The sequence below is a fragment of the Pygoscelis adeliae genome, unplaced genomic scaffold (genome assembly GCF_000699105.1).
Source record: "Pygoscelis adeliae isolate BGI_AS28 unplaced genomic scaffold, ASM69910v1 Scaffold166, whole genome shotgun sequence".
NCBI lineage: Eukaryota > Metazoa > Chordata > Aves > Sphenisciformes > Spheniscidae > Pygoscelis > Pygoscelis adeliae.
In genome coordinates this window covers 2598698-2626366 of record NW_008825156.1, presented here as the reverse complement: position 1 = coordinate 2626366, position 27669 = coordinate 2598698, and the positions used below count along the sequence as shown (strand labels likewise).

The 27669-nt window shown below is 42.3% G+C and overlaps 1 protein-coding gene across 1 annotated transcript; it reads left to right on the top strand.

The window, feature by feature from the left end:
• Positions 1-1326: 1326 nt before the first annotated feature.
• PTPRJ (protein tyrosine phosphatase, receptor type, J) lies at positions 1327-27669 on the top strand. Its single transcript, XM_009328602.1, has 23 exons — positions 1327-1360; positions 1968-2135; positions 2917-3180; positions 3741-4007; positions 7807-8073; positions 9657-9923; positions 11096-11362; positions 12290-12556; positions 14914-15201; positions 15457-15591; positions 18314-18524; positions 18666-18784; positions 19367-19454; positions 21104-21145; positions 21992-22000; positions 22091-22178; positions 23279-23369; positions 24245-24318; positions 24469-24603; positions 25011-25130; positions 25893-26053; positions 26539-26674; positions 27395-27669. The coding sequence occupies exons 1-23, from the start codon at positions 1327-1329 to the stop codon at positions 27551-27553; spliced, it is 3657 nt and encodes a 1218-aa protein (XP_009326877.1). The 3' UTR covers positions 27554-27669.

Here is a 27669-nt window from a genome sequence, read left to right as displayed (position 1 = left end):
GGTTGGCGTCAGCTGGCTACAAGCCTCTCAGGAAATCAGTTTTCCTCTCAAGTGCCTGCAGATCTCAGTCTGGGGCTTTTATTTCACTCCTTTAGAAACATTTAATGCTGCTACCTGGAGGGAGATGAAGAAAACAATTTACAGGCCAGTTTGCATGCTAACAGGAACGGAAATGGCTTATTCAGAAGTAAAAGCATGAAGTTGAAAGACTAAAAAACATATTCAAAGCAAAATTCTGGTGTGCTTGTCAGTATTACTAGCAGAGTAGTTTCAAGTTGCAGTTAGATGGCAACTGCTGATACTTTATGGATATGTACACGTGTATAAACTAGATTTCAGAATATTTACTAAGTGTTTTGAACTTTGACTATGCTGAGTTTGTTTCAGAAAATGTAAAATATTATTTTGTGAGAAGTAATAATAAAATTTATACAGCAATAGGATGAAAAGGAAAATCTTACGAATAAAAAAGACCTAATTCGCATCTACTGCTTTTTGTGGGATGGTGTCGAAGGTACTAACTAAACTATTTTTACTAAGATCCTGTAGGTTTTTTTTTTTTTTAATTTATATGTGCAAAATAATCAGCATATGTTATGCAAGCTGGTTTTGTGACAAAATGAACTGTTTGGTTTTAAAAAAAAAAAAAGTGGTAACTAACATTTTACCAGCATGTTTGGTTTTTTTTCCTCTAATAGTTTGGTATACTTTTGGTGTTATTTTTATGTCAGTAGATTTTTAGGGGTATCTTTTGCAGGTTGAAAAGTCTGGAGCACAACAATAGATTATTTTTTTATTATTATTATTTTTAACTGATTCCCCCCCTCCCATGTGGGGGAAGCTTCCAGTAGTTTTAAAGTTTTAATTTCTATTATTTATTTTTGTTTCCCAGGTCAGATGTACGATTGCCTGTAAGTATCATTCTGTTACTCAATTATATTTTTTTAAATATAACTCCCATTAGCTTTATTTCTTTTAAGAAAGATTGAACAGTGTCAACTAAGTATTTAAAAAAAAAAAAAACTTCCTGAAAAGAATTTTTAGAAATAGCATTCAAAAATGTAAACTCGCTTATTTTAGTGACTGTAATTCCTGCAATGCATTTAAGGATATTTAAAGATATAAATGTGCACTGTAATCCCTTTGCTTTTCAGTTTGTAAAGAGTTCTGGTAAAAACAAGTGCAGATATAACGTACTTAGGAAGATTAGAAAACATTCTTAAACGCAATACAAAACAAACAAACCCCAAAACAAAAAAGACACCCAAAGTGATGTGTTAAGGATATTCTGAAGTGAGTATAGCAACTGCTGCTGTACTTGCCAAGATGACAAGTTTTCATGTGGCAAAAATTTCCAAAAGTACTTGCAGATGAGTTCTACCTTAATATTGAACAGGAGGCTTGCATGAGTTAGCCTTGAAATTTTAGGGCCTCAGTCAACTCATTCCACACTTTGAGCTGCACTCTGTCAACCTAAAGTTGTTTTCTGTAGGTGTACCATGTCTCTTCCTTACCTGTGGGAACAGACTGTGTGAATATGAGAACTTTTTTGCTCATACACTGAGGGGAAGAGACAAAATTGCTATGCCAGGTTAAGTAAAGCAGCTAGCTTCTGATAATATGTGAGAAAAATACACACAGAGAATGTGGCTGCGAGTTTGTTCTGTTTTCAAACAAAACTGCACTGAAAAAAAGAGCAGATCGTGGTAGCTTTCATCCAAACCATGAGTAGAGTCAGTGAATGACCGAGATAATGTGGAAATCTCTTAATCTAAATCAAGTCATCTGATGGAAGTTAAAAGTGGTAAAACCAGGAAACGTGCAGTGAAATCTCTGTAGGAGAACAAATTGGGAAAACGGAAGTGACTGCGGGTCTGTGCATGATATCTATAAATGACTGTACTTTTGCAAATGGAAAACCCAGAAGTTTTGTAAAGATACTTATTGCTTTGTATTTTTTCTTTCAGGCATTGAGGATTGCAGTTCAAAAAATGTAACTGTAGAAACAGGAACCAGTAGTAATGATAATTTATCAGTAAACTCTACAAGTGGGAACAAAACCTATGGAGGTGGAATATCGTTCAGGGAAGTGTCACTATCTGACAGCACAATAAGTGATCAGAACAATGTAACACGTAAGTTTGGAATGTGACTGGGATGTGAATCTTCAGGGTGATTTGTGCTTTTATACTGTGTCAGCATTTTAAGCCTGAACTCTAGTCCAGAGTGCAAGGAGCATGCAGGGGCATGGATCCAACTGCTTTACTGGAGTTGAGAATGGGCCAAAGAAATGTATCGGCACAGCTGACTGGGAGTGCGATTTAACACTGTGATTGTTGCGTGGCCTTGAAATAGTTTTATCACTGTTAGACTTGGGCTTCCTTCCCTGCTTATTATGGCTTTTTAGGGTACAGCTGCAACAGTTCAAACATACTGTGACATACAGATTTAAAATACATATGTAACAGAGTATAGCTGAAGTACTCTACCTAGTATAGAGGGTATCAGGTATCTAGAGGAGAGCTGTGTGAATCTTGCAGCTAGAAAGGCTCTTCTCTTTGGGATAGCCACCTTAGGAAAAAATAACAGCAGGTTGTGTCTTCCAGTCTTTCTTAGCACTCTACATGAGGTTGACAGCTGAGGCAGATGGTAGTCACTGCTGCACCTAGACAGTTTTACTCCTTCAGATGAAGTGAAACTTGAGGAGTTAGAGGAAGAGTAGATTGCAGAGCTAGCAAGTGTGCCTTGCAACATATAAGGATGGCTTGATTATTTTCCTGGGCTGATTACTGTTTTACAGAGACCTGTTGTCTGGGTAGGGCGGGGAGAAGAGTGCTTTATGTGTTTGTCAGCAAATATTCTTGCAGGTTAAAAGATTTATTTATTTATTTATTTTTGTTTTCTTGCCTTTCACAGAGCCCAGCCCAATCCATGATCTCAAGGTGGAATATGTTGGCGTGACTTCTGTCAACTTAACATGGGCGGTGAATGACTCTGCTTCCAACTCCTACACGTACAGGATAGAGGTTGTAAATGGTACCTCTATTAGGAACCTGACGTCCAATGTCACCAAAGTCGAAATTACTGAGTTAATCCCTGGGACGATGTACAATTTCACAGTATTTGCAGTAGCGGCTGATGGTGAGACAGAAGAAGGCATGTCCATAAGGCTGTATACAAGTAAGTCACAGTTTCTTGCAGCCCTATTTCTGGTGGGCTGTATTTTGCTGTGCAGCTCAGGGCTCTACCTACCTATGTGAGGATTGTAATTCAATACTATTGTGTATAGACCTGATATTTTAGTCCTGGAGCCTGATGTGGGCTATATGCAAACGATGGGATGCTAGTGTGCAGCAGAAACATAGCCCTATTGTTTTTGGTTTGTTTTTAATTATCTTCCTTCCCCACCTTCCCCTCCATCCTCATCCCTTTCCTGCCCACCTCTCTAGATTCCCAAGGGAAGCCCTGGGAGTGCTGGCACAGTGGTCACCTGTGCTTCTGCTTTGGAGTGTCAAAGGGAGACAAATCCTACTCAAGATGACTTTTCTTCAGTTCTCTCTTAGCTGCCCATTGATGCAAAAGCCTCCAGGAGCACCTGGTGGTGATGTTGGGGTGCTCCTGGGCTCTAAACGACAAGTGATGTGAAGAGAGTGAAGTAGTGGTGTGCCTGTGTTTCTTCTGTTGACGTTTGTGAGCAGATGTTCTTGCAGGTTGACAGATTGTTGTCTTGCCTTTCACAGAGCCCAGCCCAATCGATGATCTCAAGGCGGAATATGTTGGCGTGACTTCTGTCAACTTAACATGGGCGGTGAATGACTCTGCTTCCAACTCCTACACGTACAGGATAGAGGTTGTAAATGGTACCTCTATTAGGAACCTGACGTCCAGTGTCACCAAAGTCGAAATTACTGAGTTAATCCCTGGGACGATGTACAATTTCACAGTATTTGCAGTAGCGGCTGATGGTGAGACGGAAGGAGAAGGAGTGTCCATAAGGCTGTATACAAGTAAGTCACAGTTTCTTGCAGCTCTGTTCTGCTGGGCAGCTCCGAGCTCTGCCTACCTGCCTGAGGGCTGAAATATAAAACTACTGTGTACAGACTTGATGTTTTAATCCTGGAGCCTAATCTGGGCTGTCTACTAAGCATGTGGTCTTAATGTGTGGAAGAGACATATCCCTGCTTTAAAAAAAAAACACAAAGCAAAACCAGCCAAACAAAACCCGCTTTCCTTCCCCTCCATCCTCATCTCCTCATATCTCTTCATATGGGAAATAACTTCTTGTCACAAGTACTCAGTCAGCCAGCCAAATAGGAAAGATGCCCTCTTAGACTTACTATTTGTGAATAGAGAAGGACTCCTGTGGGATGTGGCTGTCTTGGCTGCAGTGATCATTAAGTGGTTGAGTTTAAAATTTTTAGTGTTATAAGAAAAAAAGACAGCAGATTTGCTACCCTGGACTTCAAGAGAGCAAACTTTAAGCTATTTTGGGAGCTACTTAGCAGAGTACCTTGGGAGTCTGCTTTTGAGGGCTTAGGAGTCCATGAGCGCTGGTTAGTTTTTAAGAAGCACCTTTTAGAAGCACAGGAGCAGGCAATTCCACTGTGTCAAAAGTCAAGCAAGCAGGGCAGAAGACCAGCTTGGCTGAACAGGGAAATCCTTGTGGAGCTCAAGAGGAAGAAGAAATTGTATGATCTCTGGAAGCAAGGTCAGGCTTTGTAGGAAGATTATAGAGCTGTGGTTCGTATATGCAGGGAGAAGACATGAAAGGCCAAAACTCAATTAGAGTTGAAACTGGCCAGTGTTGTGTCAGACAAAAAAAAGGCTTTTTTAAGTACGTTAATAGCAAGAGGAGGTCTAAAGAAAACATTGGACTGATACTTGTTGAAGATGGTCACCTGACTAATAGGGATGAAGAAAAAGCAGAAGCATTCAATGCTTTTTTTTGCCTCAGTCTTTAATAGTACAGATAGGGGACCAGGCATCCTAAGATCTGAGTTGGAGGATCACGAGTGCGGGAACAGTGACTTTCCATTTGTGGACACTGAAATTGCAAGGGACCAGCTGTATCAGCTGAATGTTCACAAGTCCATGGGGCGTGATGTGATTCATCCCAGAGTACTGAAGGAGCTAGAGGATGTTACGGCAGGACCCCTTTCGATCATCTACCAAAGGTCTTGGGAGTCTGGGGAGGTCCCTGCTGACTGGAAGCTAGCTAATGTTATTCCAATTCACAAGAAGGGCGTGAGGGAAGACCCTGTTAGTATAACCTCAGTTCCTGGAAAAATTATGGAGAAGATCATACTGGGTACTATTGAAAGGCATTTAAAGAATAATGCAATCATCAGGCACAGTCAACATGGGTTCACAAAGGGAAAGTCCGTTTAACTAATTTGACATCCTTCTATGATAAGGTAACCCGCCTAGTGGATGAAGGGAAGGCGGTAGATGTAGTTTTTCTGGATTTTACTAAGGCTTTTGATACTGTCCCTCATAGCATCCTTCTGGACAAGTTGTCCAAGTGTGGGATGCGTGGGTTCACAGTGTGCTGCGTGAAGAACTGGCTGAAGGGCAGAACTCAAAGGGTTGTAGTGAATGGGGCTACATCTGGCTGGCAACTGGTCACTAGCAGTGTTCCTCAGGGTTCAATTCTAGGGCCAGTCCTGTTCATTTATCAACCATCTGGATGCAGGAGTTGAATGCACCATTAGCAAGTTTGCTGATGATACCAAACTGGGAGGTGCTGTTGACTCTCTTGAGGGACAAGATGCCTTGCAGAGGGATCTAGATAGATTGGAGCATTGGGCAATGATTAATGGCATGAAATTTAACAAGTCCAAATGCCAGATTCTGCACCTGGGAGGGAGTAACACCAGGCACAAGTGTAAATTGGGAGAGGAGTGGCTGGAGAGCAGCCCTGCAGAAAGGGATCTGGGGGTGCTGGTCGACAGCAGGCTCAGTACGAGTCAGCAGTGTGCCCTGGCAGCCAAGAGGGCAAACCGCACCCTGGGGTGCATGAAACACAGTATCACCAGCCGGTCAAAAGAGGTGATTATCCCGCTGTATTCAGCGTTGGTGCAGCCTCACCTTGAGTACTGTCTGCAGTTCTGGGCCTCACAATTTAAGGATGTGAAGGTCCTTGAATGCATCCAGAGGAGGGTAACAAGCTGGTGAAAGAGCTGGAAGGAATGTCCTATGAGGAGCAGCTAAGGACTTTGGGCTTGTCTAGTTTTGAGGGGCGACCTCATTGCTCTCTACAGCTTCCTGAGGAGGGGACGTGGAGAGGGAGGTGCTGAGCTCTTTTCCCTGGTATCCAGTGATAGAACTCGTGGGAATGGTTCAAAACTGCGCCAGGGAGGTTTAAACTGGACATTAGGAAGCATTTCTTTACCAGAAGGTTGGTCAAACACTGGAACAGGCTTCCAAGAGAGGTGGTAAATGCCCCAGGCCTGTCAGTGTTTGAGGCATTTGGACAATGCCCTTACTACCATGCTTTAACTTTTGGTCAGCCCTGAAGTGGTCAGGCAGTTGGGCTAGATGATCATTGTAGGTCCGTTCCAACTGAAATCTCCTCTCCTCTCCTCTCCTCTCCTCTCCTCTCCTCTCCTCTCCTCTCCTCTCCTCTCCTCTCCTCTCCTCTCCTCTCCTCTCCTCTCCTCTCCTCTCCTCTCCTCTCCTCTCCTCTCCTCTCCTCTCCTCTCCTCTCCTCTCCTCTCCTCTCCTCTCCTCTCCTCTCCTCTCCTCTCCTCTCCTCTCCTCTCCTCTCCTCTCCTCTCCTCTCCTCTCCTCCCCTCCCCTCCCCTTCTCTTTTTTCTCCTCTCTTTCTCTTCTCTTCTCTTCTCTTGTACGTGGAAGACAGGGAGGTGATTCGAGACAGCCAGCATGGCTATACCAAGGGCAAGTCTTGCCTGACCAACCTAGTGGCCTCTGACAGGCCTCCCTCGGTGGCCTCTGACAGACTCCTCGTGTCACACCGGCACAGCATCCCAAAGGGCTCCAGGCCTTCTTCCCTCTCCCTTGGGGCTCCGTGCAGAGGACATGGCACCTCCCCACGCTCCAGGGGTAGGGCTGGGGGATGGGGAAGAAGGGCCCACGCAACACCTGGCAATTAGCAATTCTTTTAAGGAGTGCTGGGAGACCTTACGCAGGCTGGCTGCACCTCCCTTTCCTGCCAGCGGGATGTCTGGATGCTTTGCCCCCTCTCATCCACTGTCGGGCATGGGGCCTGTGCCACTTGCAGGGAGCCGGGTCGGTGGGGGGTCACCGAGGACCCCCGACCCTCCTGCAACACCATTGCTGCCATCTCGTCCAGGGGAGCCCAGGCACGGTTTTTTTTTTTTTTTTTTTCTTTTGGGGTGGGGGTGGTGGGTGTTTAAAACACCAAACTCCCTCCAACCCCTCACCCCAAAACAAAAAATCCCCCACAACAACAACAAAATCAAAAATCAACCAACCAACCCAAAAAAACCCCTTCCTTCCCCACCATCCTCATCCCTTTCCTGCCCACCTCTCTAGATTCCCAAGGGAAGCCCTGGGAGTGCTGGCACAGTGGTCACCTGTGCTTCTGCTTTGGAGTGTCAAAGGGAGACAAATCCTACTCAAGATGACTTTTCTTCAGTTCTCTCTTAGCTGCCCATTGATGCAAAAGCCTCCAGGAGCACCTGGTGGTGATGTTGGGGTGCTCCTGGGCTCTAAACGACAAGTGATGTGAAGAGAGTGAAGTAGTGGTGTGCCTGTGTTTCTTCTGTTGACGTTTGTGAGCAGATGTTCTTGCAGGTTGACAGATTGTTGTCTTGCCTTTCACAGAGCTCAGCCCAATCGATGATCTCAAGGCGGAATATGTTGGCGTGACTTCTGTCAACTTAACATGGGCGGTGAATGACTCTGCTTCCAACTCCTACACGTACAGGATAGAGGTTGTAAATGGTACCTCTATTAGGAACCTGACGTCCAGTGTCACCAAAGTCGAAATTACTGAGTTAATCCCTGGGACGATGTACAGTTTCACAGTATTTGCAGTAGTGGCTGATGGTGAGACGGAAGGAGAAGGGGTGTCCATAAGCCTGTATACAAGTAAGGAAATGGTGCCTCTCAATTGCAAGTAAACATGCAGTTTGTACCAAATTGCCCTGCTTTTTTACCTTGAGTTTCCAACTTTGTACTGTTTCTCATTGTAGTGTTGCTTTGCTCCAGGTGCCTGTGAGCATGAGTGCCAAGTGGTCTTTGGTAAAAGGGAAAAGGACTGAGATTGTATGTGTCTGTGTGTATGCATTGCCTGTAAAGCAGTTATTTCATCAGCTTGGCTGCCCAAGACTATGTAGAGATCCAGCTGCTACAACAGCATGACTTTCTCTAGACTTGAGGGCTGAATGGACCACCTACAATGCTTCTGGGAGCAGGTTATCACTGCTTATACCAAAAGACATGGTGTGCAGGGATGTGGTGGCCAGGATCACAGAGGCTTTTTGTTCTTGAAGATTGTTTTGAGCTCTTTGCAGAGTCCCTGGCCTGGGGCTTCTGTGGGATGTGACAGTGCCTAGGGCCACATTGTCAAGTGTAGTGCCATTTTTGTCAGCTTTGTGCCATAGCACCTTTTCCCAGATCAGAAGGACAGATGGGAGGAGAAGATCTTTTTTTTTTTTTTGTGTCTAGCTCAGGAGTGGAAAGGGAACAGGCAACATCCCTACAAAGCAATTAGAAGCAGTGTGTCCTGGAGCTGCTACTGAATAGATGAGCTTGTCTAAGATCCCTGAGGTGAGTCTTTCTAGTGTTGATGCTGAATCAGGCTTGCAGAGACAGGCCCCAGGGTGGGTCAGCTGTTGGACCTGCTCAGGAAGCCCATTTCCTTCTGCTGATGTTGGGGAGAGGCTGGGCTGAAGGGCTCAGATTAAGACTCGCAGGTGCAATTTTCAGTTAACAGACTAAGCTCACCCTGCACTATGCTTCCTTCCTGATTTCATAGAATCATAGAATCATTAAGGTTGGAAAAGACCTCTAAGATCAAGTCCCACCATTAACCTAGCACTGCCAAGTCCACCACTAAACCATGTCCCTAAGTGCCATGTCTGCATGTCTTTTAAATACCTCCAGGGATGGTGACTCAATCACTTCCCTGGGCAGCCTGTTCCAATGCTTAACCACTCTTTCAGTAAAGAAATCTTTCCTCATGTCCAATCTAAACCTCCCCTGGTGCAACTTGAGGCCATTTCTTCTCATCCTATCGCTAGTTACTTGGGAGAAGAGACCGACACCCACCTCGCTACAGCCTCCTTTCAGGTAGTTGTAGAGAGCAATAAAGTCTCCCCTGAGCCTCCTTTTCTCCAGGCTAAACAACCCCAGTTCCCTCAGCCGCTCCTCATAAGACTTGTGCTCTAGACCCTTCACCAGCTTTGTTGCCCATCTATTTCTCCATCTGGAAACCCACTGTGGAAACAAATAATTGTAGCATGTGAAATGAAATAAAGAGAATATCCCCCAGAACTCTTGTGGACTTCCCAGAGATGCCCCAGCATGAATGTCTGAAACTGGGCATTGATACTGTAGAAGTGCTGCTTGGCTACAAATAATGCTCGTTCTATGTGGAATAGGGAAATGTGGCTGTGGCTCTTCTTTCTTTATTTCTCTGTCTTGACAGATTGTTGTTTTGCCTTTCACAGAGCCTGGACCAGTTCTTAATCTCAAGGCAGAATATGTTGGCATGACTTCTGTCAACTTAACGTGGGTGGTGAACAACACTGCTTCCAACTCCTACACGTACAGGATAGAGGTTGTAAATGGTACCTCTACTAGGAACCTGACGTCCAGTGTCACCAAAGTCGAAATTACTGAGTTAATCCCTGGGACAATGTACAGTTTCACAGTATTTGCAGTAGCGGCTGATGGTGAGACGGAAGGAGAAGGCGTGTCCATAAGGCTGTATACAAGTAAGTCACAGTTGCTTGCACACTTGTTTCTGGTGGGCTGTATTTTGCTGTGCAGCACAGGGCTCTGCCTACCTGCCTGAGGGTTGAAATTTAGTACTGTTGCAGGCAGAGGTGAAGTTTTGGTCCTGGAGCTGGAGATGGCCAATCTACCAAGCATGGGATGTCAAAGTGCAGAAGCAGCATTGCCCTGATAGAAAGCTGTCTGTGAAGTTTGTCCCCAAGGCTGACAATGCAGAGAAGAGATTTTTCCCTGAGAACCTCTGTCTTCTAAATTTGGGAAAGGGGGGGTTGTTTTCATTTCTTAGAATATGGGGGCCTCAGGCCCTTATTTTAAGGGCATGTTGCACCAAGGGAACTTTTTGTGATTTGGGGGCCCATAGGTGCCATCAGGCTGCAGCAGGAGAGTGAGATTTAGGCAACGCTAGTTCAGAAGAACTGCTTTGGCCATCTAGCACCTTGCAGTGTTAAGTATCAAAAGTCTTGACATGTGGTGTTGGAGGGAACGGTTTGGAGCTGGCCTGCAAGGCTGCAGCCCAGCCTGGTTATTCCACAGGGTGTATTTGAAAGGAAACAGATGCCTGTTCATGTAATTTGCATTGTCCTGAAATGTACCTGCATGTGTGCTCCTAACTTTCCAGTCGATTCCCAAAAGCCTGTCCTGTGCTGCCTGACTGTAATGGCTAGTTGCCCTGTTTGAAGATGCACAGAGAATAGGGTGCTGCAGAGAGGGTTTTTGGAGATGGTCTCTCTGCCATGGGAGTGAGCTCAGGGCATGAGGGTTGGAGAAGGAGCAGGGTGCCTGGGTCATCACCTCTGGTCCTCTTCTACTGATATTTGATGTTCCTTACGTTTTGCTATGCAGAGATGCACTACCATCTTTCCCCTCTACTGTTTTCTCCTTCCTGCCCACCTCTCTGGATTACGAGGGTAAACCGTGGGAGTGCTGGCAACATGATGACCTGTGCTCTTGCTTTTGAATGTGAAAGGAAGATGAATCGCACTTGAGACTCCTCTTTCTTATTTTTCTGTTATCCAGCCATTGATGTAAAAGCCTCCAGGAGCATCTGGTGATGTTGTTGGGGTGCTCCTGCACTCTGAATGATGTTTCTTCTGTCCATGTTTGTGAGCAGATGTTCTTGCAGGTTGACAGATTGTTGTCTTGCCTTTCACAGAGCCCAGCCCAATCGATGATCTCAAGGCGGAATATGTTGGCGTGACTTCTGTCAACTTAACATGGGCGGTGAATGACTCTGCTTCCAACTCCTACACGTACAGGATAGAGGTTGTAAATGGTACCTCTATTAGGAACCTGACGTCCAGTGTCACCAAAGTCGAAATTACTGAGTTAATCCCTGGGACAATGTACAGTTTCACAGTATTTGCAGTAGCGGCTGATGGTGAGACGGAAGGAGAAGGGGTGTCCATAAGGCTGTATACAAGTAAGTCACAGTTGCTTGCACACTTGTTTCTGGTGGGCTGCATTTTGCTGTGCAGCACAGGGCTCTGCCTACCTGCCTGAGGGTTGAAATTTAGTACTGTTGCAGGTAGAGGTGCTGTGCTTTGCCTGCTTGCAGTCAGAGATGCTTGCATGGGAGGGACATAGCCACCACCTTAAAAACGAAGTAGAAGAAAACCCCTAAAAAACAGCTGTTGTTGAAGGTGATCACCAAGGCCTGTGACACAATGAAGGAACTCCTCCCGAGAACCTGCCTCCCTGGCCTGGGATTTGTGTGGGCAGTTTTGCTGCCTTTACTTCTTGGAGGATGGGGGCCTCAGACTGTTATTTTAAAGGGCTCCCACACAGAGAGCGTGTGTTGTGCCCAGGGAACTTCTGTGCTTTAGGGGCCTGTGGCTGCCATTGGGCTGCAGCAGGAGAGTGAGCTTTCAGCAGCACTAGCTCAGGATTGAGTTCAGGGCATGAAGGGTGGCGAAGGAGCAGTGTGCCTGGATCATCACCTCTGTTCCTCTTCCAGTGATATTTGATGTTCCTTACCTTTTGCTGTGCACAGATACACCACCATCTTCTTTCCCCACCTTCCCCTGCAACCTTGTATCTTTCTTGACCACCTCTCTGAATTCCCAAGCAAAATCCTGGGAGTGCTGGCACAGTGGTCACCTGTGCTTCTGCTTTGGAGTGTCAAAGGGAGACGAATCCTACTCAAGATGACTTTTCTTCAGTTCTCTCTTAGCTGCCCATTGATGCAAAAGCCTCCAGGAGCACCTGGTGGTGATGTTGGGGTGCTCCTGGGCTCTAAACGACAAGTGATGTGAAGAGAGTGAAGTAGTGGTGTGCCTGTGTTTCTTCTGTTGACGTTTGTGAGCAGATGTTCTTGCAGGTTGACAGATTGTTGTCTTGCCTTTCACAGAGCCCAGCCCAATCGATGATCTCAAGGCGGAATATGTTGGCGTGACTTCTGTCAACTTAACATGGGCGGTGAATGACTCTGCTTCCAACTCCTACACGTACAGGATAGAGGTTGTAAATGGTACCTCTATTAGGAACCTGACGTCCAGTGTCACCAAAGTCGAAATTACTGAGTTAATCCCTGGGACGATGTACAGTTTCACAGTATTTGCAGTAGCGGCTGATGGTGAGACGGAAGGAGAAGGGGTGTCCATAAGGCTGTATACAAGTAAGTCACAGTTTCTTGCAGCTCTGTTCTGCTGGGCAGCTCCGAGCTCTGCCTACCTGCCTGAGGGCTGAAATATAAAACTACTGTGTACAGACTTGATGTTTTAATCCTGGAGCCTAATCTGGGCTGTCTACTAAGCATGTGGTCTTAATGTGTGGAAGAGACATATCCCTGCTTTAAAAAAAAAAAACACAAACCAAAACCAGCCAAACAAAACCCGCTTTCCTTCCCCTCCATCCTCATCTCCTCATATCTCTTCATATGGGAAATAACTTCTTGTCACAAGTACTCAGTCAGCCAGCCAAATAGGAAAGATGCCCTCTTAGACTTACTATTTGTGAATAGAGAAGGACTCCTGTGGGATGTGGCTGTCTTGGCTGCAGTGATCATTAAGTGGTTGAGTTTAAAATTTTTAGTGTTATAAGAAAAAAAGACAGCAGATTTGCTACCCTGGACTTCAAGAGAGCAAACTTTAAGCTATTTTGGGAGCTACTTAGCAGAGTACCTTGGGAGTCTGCTTTTGAGGGCTTATGTCTTCCCAAGTAACCGTTACGCATGAGGGAGCCCTGCTTTCCTGGAGATGGCTGAACACCTGCCTGCCAATGGGAAGTAGTGAATTAATTCCTTTGGTTTGCTTTGCTTGCGTGCACGACTTTTGCTCTACCTATTAAACTGTTTTTATCTCAACCCACGAGTTTTCTCACTTTTACCCTTCCGATTCTCTCCCCCATCCCACGGGGGGGGGAGTGAGCGAGCGGCTGCATGGTGCTCAGTTGCCAACTGGGGTTAAACCACGACAGATTCCCACACAGTGCATTGTGCCTGGGGAACTTCTCCTGTTGTAGGAGCCCGTGGCTGAAGCTGGGCTGTGGGCAGCACTGGGCTGTGTGGCTCTCAGCCACACTGCTCTGCTCAGCTCGTCAGCAGAGAGGAGAATGTTGAGGTGCTCCTGCGTTCCTCATGCTAGGCACTGTGTCCATTTTTCCCCCTTGTTGTGAATATGTGTTGCTGTGTCCTTTCCTTCGTTTTGTCCCATTTTAACTGAGGTGAGGTGAATCCGTCCCAGAGTTCCTCAGTGGGGTTTCCAGAGGTGCCCCAGGATGAACCTGTTAAGTAAGTCTCTGATACTGGGAAAGTGCTGCTTGGCTACTCATAATGCTCAGTCTGTCCAAAACATGGAAGTGTGGCTGTACCTCTGCTTTTTCTGTCTGTGTTTGTCAGCAAATACTCGTGAGCATTGATGGAGTCTCAGCTTGACTTTCACAGAGCCCAGCTCTGTTTTCCATATCTGGGTGGAGTAGCTGGTCTCTGATTTTTTTCCCCATGGAGCACAGATGATACTTCTTCTAACTACACCTACAGGATAGAGATCCAAAGTCATGGTTCCTCCTCTAGAAACCAGACATCTAGTGTCACCAGAGCTGTTATTACAGACATAAACTCTGGAACCTTCTATAATGTCACTGTATTTGTAGGCGTAGCTGGCAGTGTTACTGAAGGGAAAGAAATATTTATAAAATGCAGTAGAAATAAGTCCCAGACACTCATATCTATCTTTTAACCAAATCTGTTTCTTCTAGTACACAATTGTGCTTCTCCTTAGTTTCCTAAAATAATACCCCTTTTTAATAACAAAATAATTTAGTCCATGAGCCTTTTACCCCTGTATTTGGAAGTACTAAATACTTCAAGAGAGGAAATAGATTTGCTCTGTTACAATTGTAGAAGTTATAAGAGTTTTGGTCTTGAAGGCTAAGTTTTATAAGATGTTTAGTTTAGAGGGACCTTTCTTCTCAGTGTTATTGCTATGTTAACTTTTTAAATAACTTTTTGTATCTGGTCATAAGGTTGCAATTTTTATATTGTGTCTTACAGGACTCTCACACAACTGACATGTTGTAGTTGCTGCTCTTAAGAATGGCTACTGCTATGCTTTTAATGCACAGGGCTTATATTAGTTTTCTTATTTGTTGGCCACTAAGAGTTTTATGTAATTATACAAAGAGTTAGTGTCAATCTACATACTACTTAAAAAATGTTCTTTGAGTGGTATGTTTAATGGTTGAACAGTATTTTGAAAACTTTGCTGATCTTGACAGATACTCAACCTAAATTTTCTGAGTAAACCTGTTTGCAGAAAAGTTAGAGAGCACAGAAGAGGTCTGTGTATTTAATGTGCTAAATGCTTCTCTTCCTTATAGGGTAGCAAGTCCTTGTAGGCAGTAGTTTCATCTGTTTAAAAGTGGAAAGGAATACTGAAGTTTTACAAATGTTTGTACACTGAACTTGCAAATAGACAACTTTTTCTATGTACTACAATACTTGATTTCTTACTCCTTTTTTTTTTTTCTTTTCAGTTCCTGCCTCAGTAAATTTATTTCAGTGTGAACCAGTGGCCAAGCAGTCTTCCCTAATGCTTAAGTGGGAATGTCCTTCTGGTAACAATTCTGGCTTCAAAATTAAAATATTTAATAATACATGGGAAAAAGAACAACAGGCTCCATCCTGCATGAGAGAAGGCTCAGAGAAAACCTTCAGAACAGCATCTTTAGATTATTTCAACACCTATAATGTTACTATTGCAACTCTTTCAAATAGTTCTGAAAGCCCTGCAGTGCAGAAAATGTGTAATACGAGCATTACTGGTAAGCATTAAGATTTGAGAATGAAAGATATTCATAGAACCAAAATATTAACTTCATGGTTGCAGAATACCAGACTTGATATGCAGTACATTATCAGCCTACAGATTATGAATAAAATACTATATTCATTGAAAATCTAATGTGATGCACAATAAATATGCTTTATATGAACAGCATCAGTATTACAGCATTTTCTTGTTTGGAAAACTTTTCTTTATCAGTCATTAAGTTACTAAAAAATATTTCTGTTTGTAGACCCACCTGCTCCAAGCAAAGCTCCTTCAGTCAAGGCAGTCAGCCACAGCTCGTTGTCTGTTGAATTCTCTGATTTTGAGTCAGTGAATGGACCATTAAAAGCCTATGCAGTAATGATCACAACAGAAGAACAAAGTAAGATGTTATGATATTCTCTTGTAGCTGTGTGAAACAATTTATCAGATAGCATTATGTTTTAAACTGTCAATAGGTGTTAAATGGTTAGAGAAAAAGCTGACAGTATTTTCAATCACCTTTCAAAAATTATGAGGCAAATACCTTGCTTACTTGAAGTCAGATCACTCCTTGTTTTCAGAAAGCCACTGTTTTCACTCAGCCTTTTCCAGCCTGACTTATCCTTCTATATGTCTCATATGTATTGCCACTGTGCTGTTGCCATCTTGATTTGCCAGTGATTCCTGCCACAAGATTGTGTAGTATCCTTTTTTTTTTACCCCACAGAATAATTTTCAGAGCTACTAATATAAGCAGCTTTGGAATGTATATCTTCAGCTGGAAGATATCTGCAGTAAGATCTTAAAAAAAAAAAAAAAAGTGCTTTCCTTCTGATTTTACTTAAAATACTTTATTAACTGAGAGAGATGGAGTGCAGGTGGAAGACTTGAATAGCATTGTCAGCATTATGTGCCATGGGAGGTTGAATGCCAGGGAAAACTAGAGGGTAGTCTATCAAACTCACCTCTTTAAAGCATCAAAACAGAGAAATGTCTTTAACTGGTGAATGTCTAATGATAAATCATAAAATTAAGGAACTTACCTTTGCAGTGTAGGTTCTAGTTGAACTTCTTTTCATTTCTGCCAGTGCACTGGAGGAATAAAGCAGCTGATGGAGATAGTTTCCCCCAAGTGGGATTTGATAGTCATGCTTATTCTTTGTCTTAACACTGGAAATTCATCTTGCAGCAGTTTGACTGTAGATCTTTCTTCTGTGGTTTTCCATACAATATATGTCCAAGAAATATGTCCAAGAAATGCCCATATATATATATATATATATATATATATATATATATATATATATATATATATATATATATATATATATATATATATATATATATATATATATATATATATATATAATGTAGTACATCAGTGCAGAAAATTCCTATTTTTCACATGCCTACTCAGCTGCCCCAGAGTTGCTGGTTTGCATGTCAGTCTCTTGCACACAGCAACAGCTCTGCTTGTACCTTCAGCCAGTCCTGTTTAGTCTTGATGAGATTCAGTGCGTTCTTCTGTGTAGTTTTGATTGCAAGATATTCAAGAAAGAAGACTTTCAAGGTGTGATTGAGAGAAATAGGGAAGGAAGATCACCTGTATTTATAATACAGAGTCTGAGTCTTGATAGGAGCAGAAAATCATCCTTATGGCCAAGCATTGCTTCAGCTTTATAGTGTTGAAATAGCCTTAATATGTTTGAGATGTGTTTCTCTGTCTTAAAACAGACATCATTACCTTTAGGATAGACAGAGGGGACTTTATTCAGTTGTGTAAGCAATGGTGTCTAAGGCTGTTTGAGATGTCCTAGGGTGATGTCCAAGACATCCACAAGGAGCTGCAATTATAACCCGGGATGTACATCCTTTTGGAAGAATGGAAACTAAGGACCAAACAAGACATATAACGTATGTCAGGTAGTATTGAACACCCATTTCTAGGCAACTGAGTTAATTGCAACCTCAACTGCTTTTAATGTAACCAAACTAGTGCTTTAGAAAAGCTGTCTTGCACTCTGTTCCTGCACAGTTATGGTTGATGAGAGCTTCACTGCTGGTGGCAGTGAGCCACCAGCTCACTGGTGGCAGATCAAACCTTGTCTACGCAACTGTAGAAAACTTACTAGAGCTTTTCCACCTTTCAGAGCTCCTGCAAGACTTCTCCTTTTTAAAGGTGAATTCAATACTGCATCTGCTTTTAGAAGGAGCTTTTAGCTTTGTAAAGGCAGTCAGTCAGTAGAGAGCAATATATGCAAACTTCAGTCAAATGAGCAAGATTCTTTTTCCTCCCATAACACTTTGAATATTTACGTCAGTTTACTTGCTCTTGAGTTGTTGGATAACTGGTAATTTGAGCTGCTTTATTACCTCTTAGGTCACATGTGCCTCAACTGTATAATCTGCCTCAAGTTTCTAGGGTCCATCTTCTTACAACAGACACTATAAAGTGATGCTGTTCTGCAGATGGTGTCCTGTTGGTCGCTGTTTGACTGCGATAGCATGTTCTTCTTAGTCTTCTGGAAGAGAAACTGTTCTGATCACTGGTCTGTCCAACGCTTATCTATGTCAAGAAAAGGCAGAAACTAACTCCTTTGTCTCTTAGGGTTTAGATCTGAGACTTCTTGTAAGACACAGCAAGGAAGTATAGGTCAGGACAAGTTTAGTGTCACCCTGAATGAGGCTTGATGCTGTTTGGGTAGCACAATGTTAACAAATACCAATTGACTACTTCTACACTGTTTGCATTATACTCTCTACATATGATAGTTGATAGAGTGTGTATGGATATGAGTGACTTGTCTAGTGAAGTTTGTCCACGAGGATACCACTAATGTACCTTTACAGAGAAGCTTCACTGTACATGGTAGAAGTAAAACCAAAAGGAGATTAAAACAAATAACACTGGGGAGTAGGGAAGTAGTTCAGTAGATTGCACTGCAGTAGAAGAGATTTCTGAGATTGTCTGTTGCACTCAGCCTTTCATTTCAGGCAGTATTTATGGAGTAATGACAATTGTGGTTAATGTGACACACTGTATTACCACTTCAGCCACTGTGCTGATTGATAGAAAATCAGCGGATGATGTATACCACATATAGCCTTGTTTTTTCCTGAAGGTTGTGAGTCTTTGAAGTCTGAATTGAACAACACGTATAAAGATTTCAAGAAGAAGATGGCAGTCGCCTATGTAACATATGTTATAGATACAGAGCAAACAAAATCACCTTCTTTCCATTCTCAGAATGGTACAAACATCGTTAATGTAGGCAAGGGAAACACAATGTATGGCTACGAAAATGGACCATTGATTCCACTTCATTCATACAGGTATTTATGTCAAACTGCTGTTTGGTTAATTTTGCTGCAGTTGAAATCTAAAATCATCTAACAAAAAGGTTACAGATCTTGCTTAAGGCTGTTAAAACCATCTAATGCACCTGTGTTTTTTTTCTTCTCCCTTATCAACAGGGCAAGTGTTGCAGGTTTCACTAATATAACCTTTACTACGGCCAATATCATTGTGGGGGAAGATAGCTATGTATCGTTTTCACCCTGTTCTAAGGCGGTTTTGCTACCCCAGGATCCAGGTATAGTTAATGTCAAATATAGGACTGGCGGCTTGGCACATACACACTGTGTGGAGATCCCTTAATAGTGGCAAGTTTCATAATAGCAAACCAGCCATTGGTTTCCCTGTGATGGACTGTTCCTTTCTAGCTTTGCAGTGACACTGCTCTGTAAATTCATACCTTGCTAGTTCTGCGGGCGACCTCTTTTTTCTGTGTGTGACTTCCGCTATGGAAGTAACCAAAAGCTGTGCCACTTACGGCATGTTAAAAGGAATTGGATGGCACAGTGAGACTTTGGTACAGAAACAAGTAGCAAAAAGCAGCTGATGTTCTAACAGTTCTGGTAAATTAGAAGCGGGTGTGTTGGAATGTAAATACTGGTCCTTTGATCCCAATTTTTTATTAATTTATCATCCTTGTGTTATTATTCCTAATGAGCTTTCAATACTGGTACTGCTAAAGGACACAGTAAAGAAAAGATCTTTAGTAGAGCGGGGTGTGTTCCGTGACTTGGAAGGTTCTCTTGTAGCATGTGGATTGAGTTAGATCATTACCAAAGAGGTAAATCAATAATGAGTAATACTTGTTCTCTTTTATCAGGTGTTATTGCTGGAGCTGTTATTGGATGCCTTTTAGCTATATTGGCTGTAGTTGCTATAGGGGGTTTCATATTCTGGAGAAGGAGAAGGTAATGTGTGTTCGTTATTGTATTTGTTGTGATGAGGAGCACCAGTATTTCACTTCTGTATATTTCTCCTAAAAAGGCCTCTCTTTCTGTTTTAGAATCACAGAATCATAGAATCGTTTGGGTTGGAAGGACCTCTAAAGGTCATCTGGTCCAACCCCCCCTGCAATGAGCAGGGACATCTTCAACTAGATCAGGTTGCTCAGAGCCCCGTCCAACCTGACCTTGAATGTTTCCAGGGATGGGGCATCTGCCACCTCTCTGGGCAACCTCTTCCAGTGTTTCACCACCCTCAGTGTAAAAAATTTCTTCCTTATCTCTACTCTAAATCTACCCCCCTTCAGTTTAAAGCCATTCCCCTTTGTCCTGTCGCAACAGGCCCTGCTGAAAAGTTTGCCGCCATCTTTTTTTATAAGCCCCCTTTAAGTACTGACAGGCTGCAACAAGGTCTCCCCGAAGCCTTCTCTTCTCTAGGCTGAACAATGCCAACTCTCTCAGCCTTTCTTCATAGGAGAGCTGTTCCATCCCCCTGATCATTTTCGTGGCCCTCTTCTGGACCCGCTCCAACAGGTCCGTGTCTTTCTTATGCTGAGGGCTCCAGAGCTGGACGCAGTACTCCAGGTGGGGTCTCACCAGAGCAGAGTAGAGGGGCAGAATCCCCTCCCTCAACCTGCTGGCCACGCTTCTTTTGATGCAGCGTTTTATACACTTCTGTCATGGTGCTTTAAAATACTTTCTATTAAAAATCTTGTTTGTATGTTAGAGATTAGAGTTGATGTATCAAAATAGTTAAATGACTTTGTTCAACCCCATAGTTACAAACTAACAAGTTAAGATTTGTTTTGTTTAACTCTTCTGAAATCATGCATGCTGATGAACTAATTCAGTCAGAAGTGAGCAAGCATCACAAATTATTTTGCTAAAAGACATATGTAATTGTATCTTAGATGGTTTTATTAAAAAATACCCATTAATCACACTTTTTAATTGCTTGATGGCCTGTCACATGAAACTTCCATTCTGGAGTTTCCAGAAGCTGATGAGTTGCCTAGGGTTTGAGCTGGCCTCTTAGTTTCCAATCTTTTCCAAATAATCTGGGACTTCAGAGTCCACAAAGGCTTTTTCCTGCTTCTGATCATGTGGTTCATCCTTTCTAAAGAGTTAGCTGTAGGGCCCTTAGTTCAGTTTTCTTAGCTTCTTTGATTAACTGCTGTTATTCTTACAAGTGTGTCCAGTAGCTGTGGAGAATAAAGAGCTTTCTTTAAAGCTAGGAACACTTATTTTCATTCAACTACCACTTTCAGTACCACTGACACATCACTGTTGAACACTCACTGTAGGGATTCTGGGATTAGTAGCAATTCTCCTGAGATGTTAGGTAGCAGTGCAGATCCCTCGGATGTGCTTCTTCCACCAAACTATGTGCTCTGGTTCCAACAGTCCCATTGCACAACATCACTGAATGAAGGATGAAGTATTTTATTCGTAGTGCAGGTGTAAGGTTTTCCTCAGGAGGCTTTTCTTGCACGAAATGAGATGCTTTAAAAGAAATTGTTCTGAACAGGCATAGGAAATAGCTGTGTGAGAAATTTCATATGCGTTCCATTAAATTCTACTGTGAACCTATTGTGTTGTTTTTTTTTGCCTTATAGGAAGGATAAAAGAAATACTGAAGTGTCCTTTTCTCCAATTAAGTAAGTCCATATCCTTTCACACATTGTTTTCTGAGCTCAAGTGATATTTGCAAAACTTACTCTGAACCCTGATACTTGTTTTCTGTGCAGTTTTATACAGAATTTTGCAGTATTAATTCTTCATGGAATTTAAAAACTCCAGCCTGCAGACTCAAAATAATCATATTGATCGAGACGTCTAGAGTTGCCGCAGGGATTTGAGTGCTTGCTTTATGGATTGCTATTAGATACACAAATGCTCCATGTAGTTTTGAAAAACAGGATATTTGGATGAAACGTAGGCTTCTGTGCACGTTGAGGAAACAATCCAAACTGTTGATAAAGTGCACATAAGCAAAATTCTGCACTGTGGCCTGAATTTTCCTTTGCTTTATGACTACTTTGTGCTGAGCCATTAGTTCGGGCAATGTTGAGATTGTAAAAGTTGGCCATGGGAGGGTAACCACAATATATTGGAAGTCCCAGGCAGTGCAGTTGAATCACATTATTGGTTCTTGCACCAATTCTTGTATTGATGGAAAGGCGTGGCTGGAGCATCCCATGAAGTCCCACCTGTGTAGACTTTGATAGTTGACATAAAATACACCAGGGAATGGGGCCAATCTGATGGAAGCACAGAGGCGGCTGACTGACACCTTCTGTGATATTCTTCTCCTGAAGGATGTGCTATTATCTCCTTGGTTTAACAGATCAGCTCAATGCTATGCTTGATATCCTGTCCCCTGTAAATGCACAGTTTTGTGGCTGCTACTAACAGTCATGCTTTCATTCTTAGATTCACGTAGTGAAAAATACAGCTGCATGTGTCTAATCAAACTTTTTTTCTTCCCCCACCCTCCCCTGAAGAGTCAAGAAGTAAGTAAAGCACACTTTCTAACACATTAACTGAATTCATGGTTTGTTTACCTAATACCAGTTACCAACACATGACTTTTCTCATCGTAGATCAAAAATGATTAAAGTGGAGAACTTTGAGTCCTACTTTAAGAAGCAGCAAGCAGACTCCAACTGTGGTTTTGCTGAAGAGTATGAGGTATGTGCCCTCAGTGGAGGGAGCTTCATGATAAACATTTTTGGAAAGACAAATTAGCTTTCCTATGGAGTATATGTGAGGCTTACTGAAGGGGAAGAGAAGAGACCTTTATTATAGAGATTATTAAGCTGCATGTATAGCCTTCCCTTCCCTCATTCAGCTCCAAGTTTAGTTGAAATGCATGATAAATACTTCACATACTGAACTGTTATCTCTACCTGTGAGCTTATAGCATGGCCTGCTGCTCAGAGCTCTCACCAGAGCCAGGATCTCCAGAGTCCTAGCCCTAGCTGCACTACAGAGTTAGCCTCGGGAAAGCTATTTAACTTTTCTGCGTGTTGGTTTTTTTATCTTGTTTTTGTTTTTCTACACAGCAAGACAGGTGTCTTGCTAATATCACCGAGTCCTTGAATGTATAGGTGTGATCTGCAAACCACACCTGTGAATAGCTCAAAGGAGCAGTCAGAGAAACAGCAATTATGATTTCCTTAGTGACCATAACTGTTTTTCTATGAAATGTGCTAAAGCTCAATTGTTATAAGGTACAAAAGACAGGAATCAAGTGTTAGTAAGGATTCTGTGTTGTCATGTCTGCTGTTAAAGAATCTCATTTTTTTTCATCTCCTTGAACCTATTAATTGACTTTCTTCTTCTTTCCAGATCAAATTCTATTCCTTTTATTGTACTTTGCAGGCTGGTGCTCCGCCTTGCCTTCCTCTCAGATTTTGCTTCCTTCAGTCCTTTCGTGATGTACTTGCTCCTTTTCTCCCTGTAATGTCTGCAAAGCTTACCCTAAGTAGTTCACTGCCTTGGGGTCAGAATGAGTGTGCAGTTGATGTCAGTGTCTGCAAAACTGTTTCTGCGTTTTAAATACACTAGTATTCCTGAATTCTGTGTTAATCACTCCACTCCTCTAGCTGGTTTGCCACTGTCGCCCTCCCACTCTGTAAAAAGCTGATTTTTATTGTCATTTATTCCAGTTTAACATGCCTACTTTTACAGCAAAGGCCAAGAGTGTTTGGAGTATTTGTCTGTTTCAGTCATGTGTGTATGATTCCTAAACCAGAACCAGGTGCTCACGAATCCTTCTTTTATTGTAGGAACTCAAGTCAGCTGGTGTTCATCAGCCCAAATTTGCTGCCGAACTTGCGGAGAACAGGGGAAAAAATAGATACAACAACGTCTTACCATGTGAGTTACTCTCTTTGGTTTTGCATCTTCTACTGGTTGAGTTTTTAGGTGAAAAACCTTGGGTTTGGCTAATCTGTCTTTAATAGTACCCAGAGGTTTCAAAGAGGGATTAATGTTGTTGGTTTCCAAATTAATGAATTTGGGCTGCTGCTTTCCCAAAATCACTGTATAAGCAAACCTAAAGAGCTTTCCCTCAAGAATGTTCCCTGAAGTTCCCAAAGTTTCCCTCAAGAAAGCTCCTTACAGAACTTTCCGTTAATTAAATAATTTTAATTTTCCATTTGTGAGAAACTTGCAGTCCAGATTGAAAAAACAAGAGGTTGATGGTTGACTATGGACAGACAAATGTGCAGAGCTATGAGAAATATTAAGACCCTGCTGACCAGCTTTGCAGACAAACTAAGAGCTGAAGCCCTGCCAAGCTGTCTGTGGGCACCCCAACATAGCAGAGTGTAAGAAGGAATTGGAAGGTGAACAGTGATGGGTACTTAGGGATGCTTTGGAGGAAAAACATCAGCTGCAATGGCAGCAGAAGACAAATTACCTAGTTTTCTCCAGTAATTAAAACTATAGTACCTTTCATGGTGGATTAAAAAATACACAAATATGCAAAAACAAACCATGTTTAAAAAACAAATAAAAATGTGTTGAGTATTCTGAATTTTTATTCTGATCACTCATTTTTCTGAAGTCTTTCATTATAAAAATTCTAAATTACTGCTATTTATGATTCCTAAAGTTATATCCTTATTCTTAACAGGCACATTGTTCTAAAACACCTTTTATTTAGAAACCATGCATTAATTAAGCAGTAATTTGCTGAAAGGTTCTAGTTCTAAAATTCATAATTTTCTTTTCCTTTTTTCTTTCTGCAGATGATATTTCTCGTGTTAAACTTTCAGATCAAAGCTCTGCAACTGATGATTATATTAATGCAAACTATATGCCTGTAAGTGCTTCATTAGTTGAAATAAGATATAACGTGCATTTTTATGATGCAGGCTTAACAGGTCATAATGACGTTTAAAATTGGCTTTTTATGTCTCATTGATGCAAGTGTGTGTGTATGTATATATTTTGTGTTTTTTCTTCTTCTTAGGGCTATAACTCAAAGAAGGCGTTTATTGCTGCACAGGGCCCTTTACCCGATACTATAGAAGACTTCTGGCGCATGATTTGGGAAAAGAATATCTACTCTATTGTTATGTTGACAAAATGTGTTGAACAAGGCCGGGTATGTTTTTATTAAAACTGAACTGTCTCTTGAAGACGATTGGATCTCTTCTAATTTTGTTGTTACCCTAGTAGGTTGGAGACTGACCACTTTCTTTTAACAACCATCCACTTACTGGAAGACTGTTTTCTAAATTAAATAAGCCAAATCTTTTTAGCTTTTTCCCATTTTTATATCTGCTGACTACCAGAATAGATTGTCTCTATAGGAGAGTTGTGGAATCACTATCTTTAAGGGTGGGGTCTTCTCCCAAAAGAATGGTTTTGGCAGAGCTTCTCCTGCCTTGGGATAGGCTATTGGGAAGGGTGACAAGCTTTCTAGCCCTGCTTCAGCTGGTGTGTTATTTAGAACTGTCAGTTGCTTCGTTTCTGTGTGTATTGTGTCTAACCTTGTAACTCTCTTTTTAGACAAAATGTGAGCAATACTGGCCAGATAAACAATCCAAGAGCTATGGTGACATTATCGTGACAATGGTCTCGGAGATTGTCCTTCCAGAATGGACAATAAGGGACTTCACTGTAGAAAAGGTGAGTACCCCCTCAGTTGTTCGTTATGTATAAGTATCTCTAGAAGTGGTTTATCGTATCGCTGTGACTTCACAGGTCAAGCAACACTGGAGTGACAGAATATAGTAATTTCACTAAAACTTAATCAAATTCAAAGTTATCTGAGGGAAAAGGACAACAGTGGTTTATTTTAATTTGAGGCTTTGATTGGTCTGCTTTCTGCCAAAAGTCTGATCTAAAATCGTTCACACTATTTACTGACAATGAGATTCCTGTGATATTTATGTATATGCATTTGCTCATATGCCCTGGCTTCCCACAACAATGTGTTAGTAACATATCCAGAGGTGGGAATGAGTTGTCAGTAAGACCCTCCCTGTGGCAGAAAGGGATCTGCCAGCAAAATCCAGCCTGCTAATGGGAATTACTGATTGCCCCATCAGTGAACCTGCAGCTCATGTTTCCCTGAGACTTGCACCAAAACTTGTGCTTATGCAGATACTTGTAATATCTGCTAGACTGAACAATTAGCCCCATCTCTCTCAGCAAATGTAACGCAGCAGAGATCTTGGAGTAAAATGAAAGGTAAAAGGAAATTATTTCAAAGTATTCTCTACCAGAGCGGAAGGAAGTGGGAAACTGAAATATCATTGATCAAATTACTGCACACTTTGTAACAGGCATCTCTAATGAAGCTGAGCTTTGCCCAGTACATACGGCAGGAACCCTACTGTTGCTCCTCTAAAGCCTATTTTCTTTTGTCTTTAATGTGTATTCATCTAGTCCAACACACCAGAGAGCCACACAGTGCGCCAGTTCCATTTCACCTCCTGGCCAGATCACGGAGTGCCAGAGGCAACAGACCTTCTCATCAACTTTAGACACCTTGTTCATGAGTACAGCAGTCAAAATCCGATCGACTCTCCTACTCTGGTGCACTGCAGGTAGGAAGAACGTGTTTCTGTTAGACACGCTTTTTCTTGTGGCTTTTTTAAGAACAATTCTTTTTCAATTTGATTTAAAAAAAAAAAAAAAAGTCTCTTTGCTTAAGAACATAGGCTATTCACCCTGCTGAATTAAAACCTTTGCCCTGTGCTTCAGAAACATAGCAATGCTGTGTAGGTAGCAAAGTACATGATACAAAATGGCATTAGAACAGTCTCTCCTAGCCTGGAAAACTTAGCTGAAAAAGTTGCCTTTTCCAGTGCTTTTATATGTAATCTTGTACAAGTGCAAGGCTGGGAAGCCCCGAAGTGTGTCCTCCCTCCCTCTTGGTGATGGTAAGAACCACCCTGCTGGACTGCAGAGACTTGTAATAACGGTGCCTCTGAAATAATAGCATCTTACTAGCTTCATTGGCTTTTCATCAGGCCACCGGTGAGCAGGTGATTGAGAGAAAGCAGTAAATAGCTTCCCTGTGTCATTGCAGTGCTGGTGTCGGGAGGACAGGGACTTTCATTGCCATTGACCGCCTGATTCAGCAGATTGAAATGGAGAATACTGTGGATGTGTATGGAGTGGTATATGATCTTCGCATGCACCGACCTTTAATGGTGCAAACGGAGGTAAGGCATCCAGCAGCGTGTTTTTCAAATGTGCATAATAATCCAGGAAAGGTGGATTCAAGATGTAGCTCAGAATTACAGAAAGATGAGATATTAAGGAGCAATCTGAAATTGCTCTTTATTTAACTTCCCTCCTTCCTGTCTCATCTCTTCCCACAACAGTAGTTGCAGCCAGGGGCTGTAGTATATCCAAGCAATCTCTTTACAGAGTACTTTGCAGTACTGGCATTTGCAGCTGGAGGAAAGAATAAAATCCTGAAAAAGTTTTTTTGCAGCTTGTTTTACCCATGTGAGTTTTATCTTTATAGCTGTGCGCCAGAATTATCTTGTCAAGTGGTCTCAGTGTACATCTTTTCTTTTGTGTTCTGCAGGAACACATGTGTTCCTAAATTATCACTTTGATCCAAAAAGGTGTGCGGATTAACTCAAGCTGATTTGGAAAAGGCTGTAAAATATCCATCATGAAAGTCTCTTAAGAGGATGTTAGGCATGACAGTAAATTTGATCCTAGTTTTTTAGGGGGGGTTGATCAGATGACATCATGAGGTCCTTTCCAGCCCTATTTTCTATGAACTATACATACAACTTCTAAAAAATACTCTGTGATAACATTCAGCACAGTGCATCCAAAAACCAAAACCTATATTCAGGAGCAGGATTACTTCCAAAATCAGGTATTTTCTAGAAATATATTACCCTCCTTTTTCTTTCTCCCATCAGGACCAGTACGTTTTCCTAAATCAGTGTGTTATGGATATTATTAGATCACAGAAAGACAAGAAAACTGATCTTATTTACCAGAACATGACAGCAATGGCAATCTATGAAAATTTCACACCTGGGCCAGACTTCGGGAAGGCCAATGGCTACCACGCATAGTCTGGAAGGAATGCAGTGTCTCCAGGAGGTGTTATCTGCGCATAGGAAAGGGAGATGTTCTACTCATGTTTTCCAGGATTGTGTGCAGTATCTCATGTCTGGCTTCTCCAGTTCTG